The sequence below is a fragment of the Lagopus leucura genome, unplaced genomic scaffold (genome assembly GCF_019238085.1).
Source record: "Lagopus leucura isolate 7727_CA_CO unplaced genomic scaffold, USGS_WTPT01 95-4_obj-0_obj, whole genome shotgun sequence".
In the NCBI taxonomy this organism is placed as follows: Eukaryota; Metazoa; Chordata; class Aves; order Galliformes; family Phasianidae; genus Lagopus; species Lagopus leucura.
In genome coordinates, this window is record NW_024969119.1 from 12,038 (window position 1) to 26,338 (window position 14,301).

Below are 14,301 nucleotides of genomic sequence, written 5' to 3' on the forward strand. Positions count from 1 at the left end.
AGCCTACTAACAGTCTTATTTGTTGTAGAAAAGTACTTCTTGAATGATATCTCCATAATACAAGTATTTTCAGGGAAACCTTTCCAGCAATTTCCCAGACTTAAGGTGCCTAAACAGATATGTTGTTACAACTCCTGCCTACCTGAACTGAGGATTGAGGGCTTATCTCCAGCCTATCCCACATGAATTCAGGAATTATGTTTTCTGGCTAAGTTCAATGCTAGCACCTGCCTGCCTTAAAAGGAGGAGACATTCATGCAGTACAGGGAAGACTGATCCAAACACCTCATCCTTTTGACATGCATTACACTCACATCTGTCACTGAAGTTCTCCAACACATGGAAGGTTCTAGGGGTAAGGCTGGATCTCTGCAACTCTCCCACTGAGAATGCTTCTCTGCAAGGACACATCTGGCAGGAAAATAGAAAATGAGCCTACAGGTGCATGAATGTTCAACAGGCACATGATCTCTGACCTCGCTTAAATCAATTTGCAATCAGCAAGTAGAACTGAAATATTCATTGGAGGGTTTGTGATCCACCCCGCACAACAGCTTGAGGTTCAGGCTGTCGGGAGGAGAGATGAGAAGGTTTTGCCAGTTAGAGGAAGAATTTGTATTGAAAGTTTCCACTAAGGCAGCATTTGTACCACTAAGACAGCATTTTCTCTTACTATGTGCAGGCGAAGGGATTGTAGTGACCTGTTATCTCCTCATCTTATAATTGGTGCGTAGCTTCCTAACTGAATCACAAGTGCAGCCACCCGGCCCACACAGTACGTGAGGACCACAAGACACTTAGCTCCAGAGCTGCCAAGTCCTTGGGGCAACAGGTGTGTTGGAGCTGGGACAAGGAGTGCAAGGGACCGAGCATCAAACTGTGCACAAAGCAGCAGTCAGCAGCTAGAGAATCCTTGTGGGCTCTGCTGGTGGGCACCAGCTCTTGGATGATTCTGCTAAGAGACCAAACAAAGGTTTTTGTTGCTTTGCTCTGCACATTTCATGTAGAGGCGTGCAGAATGCCATCCAGTGAATTAAAATAGGCTGTTGAGAAGCATCATTTTAAAATGGTCCAATCCTACATGTGCTGACTTTAAAGGTGTACATCAATATAAAAAACTTAAAAATCTACAAAAAAACTGGTTCATATAATGCCATCATGTTGTTACCAGAGAAGGTCGCTGGACTCAGGCTGTTATTGGCACTATCTGGCTTTACCACTTCCACATGATGGAGTCTCCACAGGCCCCAAACATATTCTATTCCTCACAAGATATTTCCCAAATGTTTAATCAGAATTGCCCTAAACTGCTGCTCAGCCCATACAAATGGTCACTTCTCTCTCAGAAACAAGTGAAAACAGAACCTGAGTACTCATGCTCTGTTACAGACTTTGGAAAACTTGCTTGAAGGCAACTAAAGCTGCTTACCATTATACACCCTTGCATGGCTTATTTATCTGTGTAATGAAGGGATGCATTAAAGGCCAGTGTAATACCTGAACATGATTTATGATTACTTATTAAAATTGTATTAAAAACCTGAACATATTTTTCCAGATCAGGTGATTTTGTATGCATCTTGCATCCTGTCAGAGCGCAAGCAGTGTGTTTTGGGAAAGAGAATTTCAAACAGTCAAGACACCAAGGTAAACAAACAAGCTATATTCAGAATTCAGAGGCTGCCAAGGTTAAACAGCAGCTGTTTCAACATTTCCACCATTTCCACTGGAGACAATCCCTGTTAAACCCTACTTGGAGCACATGCATCCTTTGGCTGGAACTGCATCTTAGGCAAAACTGTCTATGTACCATTCCGGGGAGCTCAGCACAGTGGATACAGGAACAGGCACCAGGACCTGGTGATTCCAGAAGGCTGTGGAGCAGCTGTCTCTGTGTGCTCGCTGGGTCAGCTGCCCCAGCACAACTGCTCTTGCTGGCACTCCTACAAACACTTCTCCCAGGCTAGCTCCCCTGGCACCTCCTGGCTCTGTGTGCCAGCTTCTACAAACCTGGGCCTTTGGGATGAATTCTCTGTGTTTGATGTGCTGGCAATCTGCGTGCTTACCTCTAACTATGGCTTCCACAGGGCATCATGGAACCTTTGCATCACGGTGTCTAAATCTGGCTGCCAGAATATTTTCACTCCAGGCTCCTAAAGGACATAAGCCTGGATTATTTTGAATATTAGCCTTCATCTTTTAAGAAAAAAAATCTCTAACAAACCTAGAGCTTTAATTTATGACTGAGGGCTGAAGAACGAATGAGCATGTATAATAAAGCATATAGCATCCAGTCACACCATGCTAAGCAGTATACAAGCAGCCTACCCAAAAAATTCACAGCTTGAGGAGTTTCCTTCTATCTTACAAAACTTGTCCCTCAACACAGATTGGTTTTTCTTCTTTAAGTCCTTTCAGTTCTTAGCAATGTAAAGCACTCCCTTAGCTGATGTGAGAAATTGCATTAGCTGTGGATGTAGGTGTCATACATAATTGTTTCATTTTATAAAGTCGATTATTTGAACTACATAAAGACACCTTTCTTTCCTGATTATGCTTTGCTTTTAGCATGGAACGAAAATTCTGGCAAGTTTTAAATCTTACCTCTTGCCTCTTGTTTTAACCAGATTCCCATCCTAAGCTCATGAAGATTGAGTATGGAAAACTTAAACCTAGGTAAATTCTGATAGTAGTATTCATTGCTACATGACTAAATTCTGGAATGAGCTGCAGCAAACATTGCCAAAAATCTCTGAAACCCAACACAAGTCTCACTCCTATATTTAACTGCTCTGGGAGCATGCAGCTAAAATAAGCGGCCATGGCAAAGTGCAAAGGCAAATCTGTCAGCAGAAGGAGCAGATTGCCAGGAGTCCTTAAGCATCTCGATCAAAGCTTTTGTCTTATTTTCCGTTAAGGTGGTGCTATTTTCATTTAGGTTCAAAATAACGCATCAGGAACCACACTGGCACGAGCAAGAACTGAACCAAGTTCTGCTGACTTTTCGTTACAAGTGAACAGGCTGCTGCTTTCCATTAACACGAAGGAATAGTGACATCAGGTGGACTACCACATTCATCACAAGAACATCTCAAGTCTTCTCTGACAACTTCCAAAGGAGAAAAGGAAATTTCTGCTGCCAGCCCTTGGTAGCTCCTTAGGACACAGACTGGAATAATCCCTATGACAACAGCTTTGTTTTCTGATAGAAGAACTCTGACTTGTGTTTAAATGATCAAGAATCATGGTAATACATTGAGTGCTGACAGGAAGTACTGTGCGCATTCACAAAGGGAACTGAACCCCCCAGCAGTAATTAAACTAAATGCAAATTCAACAATAAAAACCCCAGAAGGTTTAAATCTAGTTTTTCATTTTCCTTGTCTCCCTTCATCCCTTCAGTAACTGACTGGGGGGAAAACATGAAACTCCCTTAGCTCAAGTAAGTCTTTCTAAACAGGAGGATTAGGGTGACAGGGGTTAAAGTCTGTAAGAAGCTTATTTGGTTTCTCATTGTGAAAGCCTTCCTTCTGAAAGAACAACACATCGGCTGTTTTGAAGGACAAAACTTTTCTTCTCTGCTGAAACAGAATCGCTTCAGCTGGCTATGCCTTTATTTTCCTCCCTAAATACTTTAAAAGTATTCTTTCTTTTTCATCTTCTACTAGCTTACCACATGTGGCAAGCACACAACCATCACAACTATTTCAGATACCAACAACCCTTTTAAGTCTGTATTGCTATCCATAAATTACTGTACACACTGCTACTGCTTGGTACTTGCTATCACACATACTCTGTTGTACATGCATATATGTATAGCTGTATGCATATGTGTATAACATTCACATCTCAGAAGCAAACACTCTCCTCCCCAGGTAGACTCGAGGAATGCTATATTTCAACTCTTCCAATTCAAAATTCATCTGAAGCTGCATGCAAACCATTAAGAAGTTATGACTCGAATCCTGGAGCACCTTCTCTGCTGTATAAAATAAGGAGCTTTCTCTTTAAACTGTGGCTTAATCCACAGATGGAGATTTTCAGGAGATGCAGGTTACATAGCAGCCTTTTCTCTACTGTGAATTAAGTACCTTTTATCACATTACTTATCCGGTGTCACTGAGCAGATCTTGCCTTCACTGGCCGTACACCATCTGAGCCTCTTCTGGCTCCCAACTGTTGACATATTAAAGGAACGCCGTAAATTTGAGAACCTAAAATGAGAGCTAACTTGGGTTTCAAGTACACACACAGCTTAGGCACCCTTGGAGAGCTGTTACTATGTGTTACCAGCTAGCAAACAATAGACTCGGATTTATGACTTGTTTGTCTAGCACCCATACCTAAACATCTTTCCAGACAAGACTTGCTGAAAGATGTTTGAAATCCAATACAGACCAGTAACAGACCATAGGGGGACAAAGAAGACAGACGTCTCCAATAACAAGCAGATTGACAGATAAGACAGCAATCCGTCTGACATTACTGAGAGCTAGTATGAAAGAAAACATTAGGGAGGAAGAGAGTTGATCAAAACAGCAGAGTTTAAAACAGGTTTTTATTACAACTCCCTCTCCGCTGCCAACAGGAAGCTTATTATCAAAGCATGTCCAAGAAAGGTTTGATCATTTTTACCTTTGTCAGAAAAATCACAACTCAGAACACATCTCATCCAGTCATGGAACAGACTGGCTGTTATATGTTATGGCTAATTAAAGTTCTTCCATTTCCATAGATCTGGCCCAAGAGTCACTAGATTTGAGCTTATCTCAATTTCCCCACCACTACTGGCAGGTGCAGATAGAAGTAAAATATGTTAAAAAAATCAACACACCCAAACCATTCTTGTTGCAGTGATAATTCAGGCTAGCTGTGCAGCTGTATTCTCTTTTTTTTTTTTAATGCTTCATACCTTTCCTATACTGAACTACTGTCACGAGATAAACTGCTCCTTCACTTTGTGGCAACTTTATGGATTTCTCACGACTGTTCTTCTTCATAATAAAAACTATGACAAAGCTCCTCAAGGAGGATGCAGGAGAGCTTAGTGTGACCCAACTACACGATAAAAGACAGTTCTGCAGGATGGCTGAGCTGCTAGCAATGCCTATGGCAGGCTCAGAATTTTACTACATCAAAGCTGACCTTCCACATTTTCATTTTTTCCCCCTTGCCTTCTATGGCACACCACCAGTTCAGTCAACAGAATTAAAACCAGAAGTTTTAACACACCATCAGCACGTAATGTTCCAGTATAATGCTTATATTCTATCTGGGTTTACAGCAGAGATAAATTTCATTTTAACATTTACTTAAATAATGATGGAACAAAAACATTTGTATAGTTTTTTCACAGTTGATACTGGGTGTATATCTTGCTCCAGTTATCAGAGGTGAGGTGATTCATGGTATATATCTGGAGTGAGATTAAGACACAAAGAGAAGTCAATTGTTGTCCAACCAGTTTATTACCTGCGAAAACTCAGGCAGACTTTGAGACAAAAAAATCTTTATGTACAGTATCTCTCAGCGTATTAATCAGAGATTATGCAAACTGCATTTAATCCACTGATGCAAGCATGAAATACAGTACAATACAATATTCATTACCATTTAAAAGAAGTCTCAAATCTTTCTGATTGTGGGCTGTGTGTTCAATCAATTTACAACAAAGCGTTTTTGTGTACATAACAGAAATAGTTGGAATTCCCTTATTGACAGCATCAGAAAACTCTTAAACCTCCCCAAAATACTGTTATATGGAATAAACTGTCATCATAATGAAAGTCTTCAACAAAGCGTTGTGCCAAAAAGATTAAGACAGGAAAAATCCATTTCAGGTAAATAAATGAAAACAATAAAGAGTAGGTAAGGTATTGTACCTACAAGTGTAGCAAACCAGAACAAAATCTCTCCTGATGGACATTTTGCTTTATTAGCAGTCTTAGGTGCAGAACAATTAATATTCTCAGTGGACACAACTGAAGTTAGTCGCCTGGTCTTTACCTTACAAGAAGTTGCAAGGAGAAAACACTCAGAGATGAGAAGAACATGTGGAACTCATATGACAGTGTTTGCACAGAAGCTTAACTGCAGTCACTGATCTTCTAGACAATTATATATGAAATATCAATTCAGAAATGTGATTTAGAGGTATGGCTGTAGATACAACATTACCACAGTTCATAATGTTTGCTTATATGGGGTACATTTTCCTCCCCAGGCAAATACTAACTGCACTGCTTAATGCACTATGCTTATTCTGTCAGCATATTTGCTCCTTCCCCACCAGTGGCATCCTCAGAAATATGGAGATCCTCCAGCATTTCAGCCAGACTGATCCGAGGGGCCCCATCATCATCTGTGTCACTCTCCACTGGAACGTCTGCATCTAAAAAAAATCAATTAAAAAAACATCAACCAAAAAAAAACCTGAACAGCTAAGCAAAAGAAACGAAAACCAGAGCAACCTGAACAACCCCAAGTGACTGAAAATAAGCAACAAGCAAACAAACTCCCCCATAAAATCCAACTCCAAAGAATAATGCTTGCCTTCTTGGAAGATGCCAAGTTAATCATCATGTTTTTTACCCAGCACAGGTCTTGAAAGTCCAGGAAAAAGGCTTTTATCTTATGTTAAAGGTAAGCAAGCGACATGAGCATCACTCAGTGCAAGTGAGATACCTCATGCTGTTACATTACAGCATTACTCCAAGAATGAGCAGTTCAAAGATCCAAATACAGGGCTTCAGCAAGAATATTTTTACTCAAATAGTTATGATCAAATTACATGCAATTCAATCGTAAAAGAGGCCTTACTTCTGTAAATGTTGACGTTTTTCCTTATGGCTTCATCTTCTTCCAGATCTTCAAGGAAGTCCTGGTATTGTCTGTAAACGAGGTTTAATCTATTTACTCACTTTCCCTTTGCATTTATGCAAATTTATAAAAACAAATCAAAAGAAAAAAGCTCCAAGAAAGGACTGCAGTCCTTCAGTTGTGCCTTCTGATAACATTCTTACATTGTCAACTCATTCTTTCTGCCTTTTTTTCATTTTATTTTGATTACTGTTAGCACCTACTCGTTTCCAAAATATATGTAAACTGCCTGTCCTCATTTAACTCTAATTGCCTCCTTTTTCCTACTCTATTAGACATTATTTGTTATCTGCTGCTGTTTCAGCTTTGCCATGGAACAACGACAAACATATTTTCACAAAAGCAACCCTTAGCTAAAAAAAAACAGCAGCAATAAGGCACAATAGCTCTGACATTCATCATTTGCCTCATGTAACAGGGTTATCTTTAAGATTCAGGATTTAGTTCATTTCTTGACCCCCCACCAGCCACCTCAGTATCTGCCTTCCCTGAAACCTAGCAGTCAAGATAGAATATTCTAAAAGCACAAGTAAGGTGCATAGATATGTTTAAAGCACTTCCTGCACTAGGAAAGATGCAAAGAGTGTATTGTTTAGAACCTATCCTATTTTATCAGCCATCATCACACCCCTACAGAACCAGCAGCATTTGCTTGTGCCCCTGTAACAGTAGTATGGCATTACACTGGGGGTTTTGTCCTTAGCAGAGAGTGGTAAATGGTATTTTCAGACTTAGCATGCTATCCTAGGTAGAAAGGACTTCAAAACTTCATGGCTGATACCTTTCATCATCTGTATCCATGCCTTCTCTGTCTCTTTCCAGCTCTTTCAGTTTCCAGTTTCTGCGATGCTGGCGCTTGGCACGGTCGTAGCTCTTCTTTATCAATACCTACAGTGGAAACCCACAGATATTTACATGCACACACACCATAATATGCAACTCACGACATGCTTTAAAAAAATAACCAAAGCAACACCCAAGTCTAGATTTGGGCAACTGTAACATCAGAACAAACAGCAGACTCAGTCTTACAAACAAACTGCAGACAGTAACATATGACACCTGCACTTTTGGCAGTCTGGCACTAAAAAGTCTTAAATAGAATTCACACAGCATTTTTCAATTCAAACCAAAGTGTTTGGAAACTTTTATTTCCTGAAGAGGCATACCCTGGAGATGTAAGAGTTTTCACCACACAGGGTAATATGAACAGCAATGAATAAGGCAGGTTAAGGTAAAAGTATTATTTAAACACCACTCTAAAATATAAGTAGTGAGAAGTTAATTCTCACTGATTGGATTCCATTCAAATTTCAACATTAACATTTCCTTCCTTGAGCACCAGGCAACCAGTGTGCATCTGATATAAAGCCACTTGATTTTCCTGAGCAATGCAGAGAAATCTGTACAAAGAAAATGATCTTACCACGTCAGGGACGTTGTGTGGGCTCATCTTATTCACAAACTCGTCATTCAAGTTACAGTTGGCCAAGTCAAATCTAAAATGAAAACAGTAGTTCATACTTTTATTTAAGTACAGAAAAACGAAGTCAAGGTTTTATATGCTAGTATTAAAGAGCAAATGTAATGTCTGCATGAAAGATCATAGTCTCAGTTATAGCTACTCAAAAAAATGAATGTTTCCAAACTAAGAACAGAGAAAAGAAGAAATCCACATCAGTATGCACTTGTCATAACTGAGGAACTCTTAGAGCAAGCTGCTGTCCCCACATTCTGTTCAGTAGCACCATTGCACTCACCAACCTCATGAACCCACACACATCCCTGAGGTTCTGCTGCCTTCAAAATATTCATGTTTATTCCCATTTACTTGAGAATCACTGACCAAGCCCCATCCTAAAAACATTCACATTTGTCATTGCTGTATGCAATACTCACATTTAATCAAAAAGGTCATATGCCTTCACCTTACTTTGATCTTGCCTAGTGTTTTCAAAATCTCTCATCTGTGTCTGCACTGTTATTCTCATCTCACTTTAGAAGTCAACTAGCAGCTAGTTTTATGGCATGAGTTCTGCTAGAAGTTTTGCTGTATTATAACCATCTATCTCTTCATGGCCAAGATGAAAGATTCTATCCCTTCTACAGATCTCATTTAGGAAATTCACAACTTTCTTGATAATACACAGGCATGTACAGAATCCAAGTCAGCAGTATGAACTGAAACAACCATTCCAGCTCCCTAGCAAATTAAGAATAGAATTAAGTCATCAGATACCAGTATTTTCTTTCGTGTTTGCTCCTGAGAGACTCAAAACTTCCTTTCCACGGCCACACACAGAAACCTTTCAAGCTTCCAGTGCAAGGCCAACACCAAAATTCCTGCTGCGAGGCTCAAACACAAACTCCTATGGAATGGCTCATTTAAATCAAAACCAAGAAACAGAACAGACCCTAAGACAAGGTCACCAGGATTTAGAATGTGTCCCAAGTGAGTGCAGCAGAAATACTGATGGTCTGTACTCAGCTCCGAGGTTTTCTTTACCCAGGCTTCAGCCAGCGTGTGCTTGAGGAATGAAAAATAAACATGCTTGTAATAAACTCAGCTTAACCTTCTGTGCTGTTAAAACATTTGCACTGCTACATTAGTGTGTTAAACTACAGCTGCAATTAAACTTTCTATAACAGAAATCCAACATACTGCTTGCTACCATTATTTTCTCATCTTTACAAAACTGAGGAAATAAACAGGGCAATCACTTGTTTACTTTGTAACTTTCTATTACTTTTATCCTTTGAATGAGAAAAAGCAGTTGACTCTTGTTCACTAATTCTGATTAAAAAAGAAAAAGTTTCTATGCTTCAGAAAAAAGAACAGTAATTGAAGAGTTGCAAAGCTAGTATAAAATAATAATTTCTGTGGTGGCACTAACAAGTAGGGTTTAAACTCTTCAAAAGAAAATAACTTAAAAGTGGAACTCACATCTTCATAATCTCCCAAACAAAACAACATCCACAGGAACTCTTACTTTATTTGATCTTGCCCCTGCACCTGCAGGTTTCTTCTTTTCTTGAACTCGATTGATGTCCATAACAATAAATTCCTCAAGCTGCTTTGGGTTGAACAAGCTATTGAAAGGATGGCGCCAGTAGGTATTTCCATCAATTTCAGCAACTGGAAAAACCAAGAACCAGCAAAGACAATCACAAGGGAGAAAGTTTCTTTCAGATAATTAAAACGAAGCATTAACCAAAACACAGGCAACTACAATGCATTCTGTTCAAGACTGTTATGAGAACAAACTATTTGGGACACAATATATATGGTAAACTCTGGCTGTGACAGCAGCTGATGATCTGTGACAGACAAGTCACATCTCATGTGTCTGAAGCACAGTCTTTTATGCACACAAATCAATTCCTGGGATGTAGCCTTATCAGAGGTATTTTGCATCACATACACATTAATAAATACAGAGAGGTCTTCTCATTTGAGAGGCACGTCCCTGACAAATCCAAGTGCTTGGCAGAGCCCTACACCATCCACAAACCTAGTACTAACCTTGCAGATTTTCCTAGAACACAAAGGAAATTAGGTTTAGAGAAGAGTTTGGTCTTTGTTTGCTATTCAACTTCTGTCACGAGCGCACAAATACTTTTATAACTTATATAAGATATATACTTATATAAGGTGCAAAAATACAAGATTTTATGTAAATAATTTTGCCAGCAGATTTTCAACACCTTGCCATATTGCAGAAAAAAATTACAACTTACTCTGCAGAGTGCTGGGATCAATGAGGTGGACAGTACTTGTAACTCTAATGCACACACAGATCTGGCTCATGTTACCAAGACTCTGTGCCAGTTTTGGTGACAGACATACAACATTGTCCTGCATGCAAAGAGAACATGTTTTAAAGTTCACATTTCTTTAATTTTTAATCAAGCCTTTAAGGAAATCAGAAACATGGATTTTCAAATTTGAGACTTTCAGATCCCCACCCAACATCCTCCAATAACTTGACAATACCTGCTAGCTAAGTTCCAAGCTCACTTGGGGACTAAACCCTCCTGTTCCCCAAACATAAAATAAATAATGTCTCTGTCAGCAATACCAAACTCCTGCCACTTCATACAGTACCCTGGAGATGAAACAGAAATAAACTACCTTGCATACTGGAACAATTTCCACGGAGAAAGTGCTTTTGTAGTTGTAGACATTACTGTGAACATCATGTGAGGTCAAGCGCTGGGATGATTTCGACCTAAAGAACATAAAAATAGAGCTTCAAGCAGCAAGAAAGACTCTGTTTGGGAGAGAAGATAACCAGCACTAAGAGCTGGACATAGCTACAAACAGCAAATTCATGAAGGAATTACAAAAATTCATGAAGGGTAGTTTCACAATACCCAACCACAAAACATGAGACTTCTGCACAAGGGGCTTTGTCTACTGAATAGAACACAGGCTCATTACACTGTCACTCACATAATCTGTTTAAAATGAGGGATAACAGCTACTTCCCAAAAGCTTTTGGGGAGGGCAATAGATGTCAATGATGTACCTAGATGGAACTGTACACTGAAGAAAGTCTACCATCTTCTGAGCATGTTGCTTTGAAGAATAATAAAAATCCAGGCCATCTGAAAGAAAAAAAAAAGCCTGATGAACATATCTATACAATGCATTTGAAAAGAACATTCTTCTGGTTACCCACACACAGCTATTAATGCAACATAATCCAGGTGTGTCTATTTTATCTCCAGCTTAACAAGCCATCTCACTTACCATGGATTTCCTTGATGCGAAGTGTATTTTGATGAAGCCTGTGTTTTAAAATCAGCTGCTCCAAATAGTAGAAAGTCTTTTTGTGCAGAGTCTATAACAAAGCCAAAATAAATCCATCAAAGTCATTTAAGAATCACCTGGAGCAAATGCAGAATTGCTGGAGAATAAATGTTTATATGAAGAGATCATCTACAGAAGGAAGAGTCCAAAGTCTATCCCAACCAAAAACACTTCAGAGATGTGCTCTATTTATACCAAATTATTTAAGCCTTCTGTTTCTTTTTTTTGCACAGCCTGTTGCTACAGATATCTTTTTTCTTTAAAGAAGATTTAAATATTTATCAACAATCTGCTCCACTGTTTCCAGCAGTGCCTTAAAATACAGAAGGAAGGATATATAAAAATTCACGTAAGATCCATCTGCGAGCCATCACTTATAAAAGGGCATATTAATAATACTGGACAACAGAAAAAAATATTTCCAAACTAAAACCAGAAGGAAAAATGGCCAAACTTATTACTGTGGCAGTAGCCAAATGTAAGCACACCTTTTCCTGAGAAAATCAGAAAGTCACTCAAAGATTTCTCTGCGTTATTGCACTGCCATCAAAAAGTAAAAACTCAGTTTGCCTCTACCTTCTGCCTGACTTGAACCACAGCTTTCCAGAAATCCTTCGCTTCAATCCTATGACAGTCTTCACACATCTGAGACTGAATCAGATATTCCACCACAAACACTTGCTGAAGAACTGCTCCATTTATCACCTGCAAAACAGAAGCTTTGACAGTTTTATGGGGACAGTTGATAACATTCTTCAAATTTTGCCATCTGGGTTCTGATCATCACAATTGAAGTTTAAGTAAATCAACATTTTGTCAAAAGAAGCCATTAAAAACATGCTGTATCTTATTGGAGAGAACCACTTATCTAAGCAGCAGGAAAAAACCAAACCAATAACAAGGATACTGTTTGCCACAAAAGCTTTAAAAAAAACCCTGCACACAGATTGCTACATTTCTGTTACCTCCTTCTGAACAGTCAGTTTCAGCTTCAATCTCTTAGAATGTGGTTCAGTCCAAATAAAGCCTGCGTCGATCAGCCGGACCTGCAAGTGGGAACAAACAAGGGCTCAGCCTTAAGCATGAGCAGCTCCAGCTAACAGAAAACACAAGCTTATGGTTTAGCTCATTGCTCTTCCAATGCACTGTACGAGATCAGACTGCTATTATCTGTGCTCACTACAGATACTCACTCGCTTAATAACCCCTATATCAACACGAATGGCTACTCTGGAAGAATGAAACCCAGCATGAGTTAGCCAGATTTTACTTTATGTCGTGCTAACAGACACATTGTGAAAGACTAATAAATTCATTACCCACCTTGCTAAGTGAAGCTTTAATTTTTTTAAGACACAAAGCAAGAAGCTCTCTTGATTCTAAGGCACACTGAATCCAAGTTCCTGGAGGCTGAAGATACCTGTAATAAAAAAAGCACACTGAGGCATATGATGTGGCTTCAACAAACTACGTCATTCAAAGGATAAGAAACAACTTCCCAAACTTTCAATGTGAACACCAGGCATGCAGCTCCAACTTCAGCCTCCCTGATAGAACAAGATTTAAGCATTCACATTTTCCTTTGCCACCCTCACCAATTTGCTGTCTTTTTTCTTTCAGAGACCACAATGCCATTCATTTCAAACTTCCTGGCCATAAATAACACCTTCCTACTTCCATAAAAGAAACAGATGAATGCAGTGGGTAAAAAGAGCAACCAACATACCTACAGTATGCTGTTGCTGGCTCAACAGCTGTCTGTGTACTATTTCACTTCAATAACATCCCAAAGATTTCCACAAGGATGATTTCCACATCCACACTGACCCCTCAGCTGTATCTCCAAATAACTGACAGATTTGAGTGTGTGGCAGTACCAAAGCTGGTGTGATGCTGGCACCTGCAGTCTGCCTGCAGTATGGCAGGGTGATAAATTCTTCAACTTACACAGCAAAAAATCACAGAACTGCAGGGATTGGAAGGGACCTCGAGAAACAATCAAGTCCAACCTCACTGTTCAAGCAGGTTCCCTACAGCAGGTTGCACAGACAGGCATCCAGATGATCTTAAATAGCTCCATAGAAGGAGACTGCACCACCTCTCTGGGCAGTCTGTTCCAGTGCTCCATCACCCTTACTGAAAAGAAGCTCTTTCACGTGTCTAAACAGAATTATCTTCAACTTTTAGGCCGCTACTCCCTGTCCTATCGCTATGCAGCCCCGAGAAGAGCCTGTCCTTATCTGCTTTGCCTCCCACCTCCCTCCAGATATTTATAAACATGAATCGGATCCCCCTTGGTCTTCTTTTCCCCAGGCTGGACAGCCCTAGGTTACTCAGCCTTTCTTCACACAGGAGATGCTCCAGGCCCTGCACCATCTTTGGGGTTCTCTGCTAGACTCCTTCTGGGAGACCCCTATCCTCTTTGAACCGGGGAGCCCAGAACTGGGCACAATACAATAAATGTGGCCTCACCAGGGCAGAATGGGGGGGGAGGATCACCTCCCTTGACCTGCAGACTGTGCTCTGTAGCGTTCAATCCCAAAAGGAAACTGATGGGGATAGAACACAGGATGTAACACTCAAAACTGATTGGGGGGAGGGAGAGG

The 14,301-nt window shown here is 39.9% G+C and overlaps 1 protein-coding gene and 1 long non-coding RNA gene across 2 annotated transcripts; both read right to left on the bottom strand.

Moving 5' to 3' along the window:
* Positions 1–336: 336 nt before the first annotated feature.
* LOC122194023 lies at positions 337–2,650 on the bottom strand. Its single transcript, XR_006183030.1, has 3 exons — positions 2,605–2,650; positions 2,067–2,153; positions 337–411 (listed from the first exon to the last, which is right to left on the bottom strand). It is a non-coding gene; the product is annotated as an uncharacterized LOC122194023 (long non-coding RNA).
* Positions 2,651–5,452: 2,802 nt separating this feature from the next.
* Positions 5,453–13,162, bottom strand: NMD3 (NMD3 ribosome export adaptor; the record flags this gene model as incomplete). Its single annotated transcript, XM_042894936.1, has 13 exons — positions 5,453–6,394; positions 6,823–6,893; positions 7,664–7,770; positions 8,309–8,381; positions 9,297–9,409; positions 9,873–10,018; positions 10,621–10,738; positions 11,015–11,111; positions 11,412–11,490; positions 11,636–11,726; positions 12,272–12,400; positions 12,661–12,741; positions 13,019–13,162. Coding segments are annotated over 13 exons (1,383 nt in total), but the record flags the coding sequence as incomplete, so codon positions are not given.
* Positions 13,163–14,301: the final 1,139 nt, after the last annotated feature.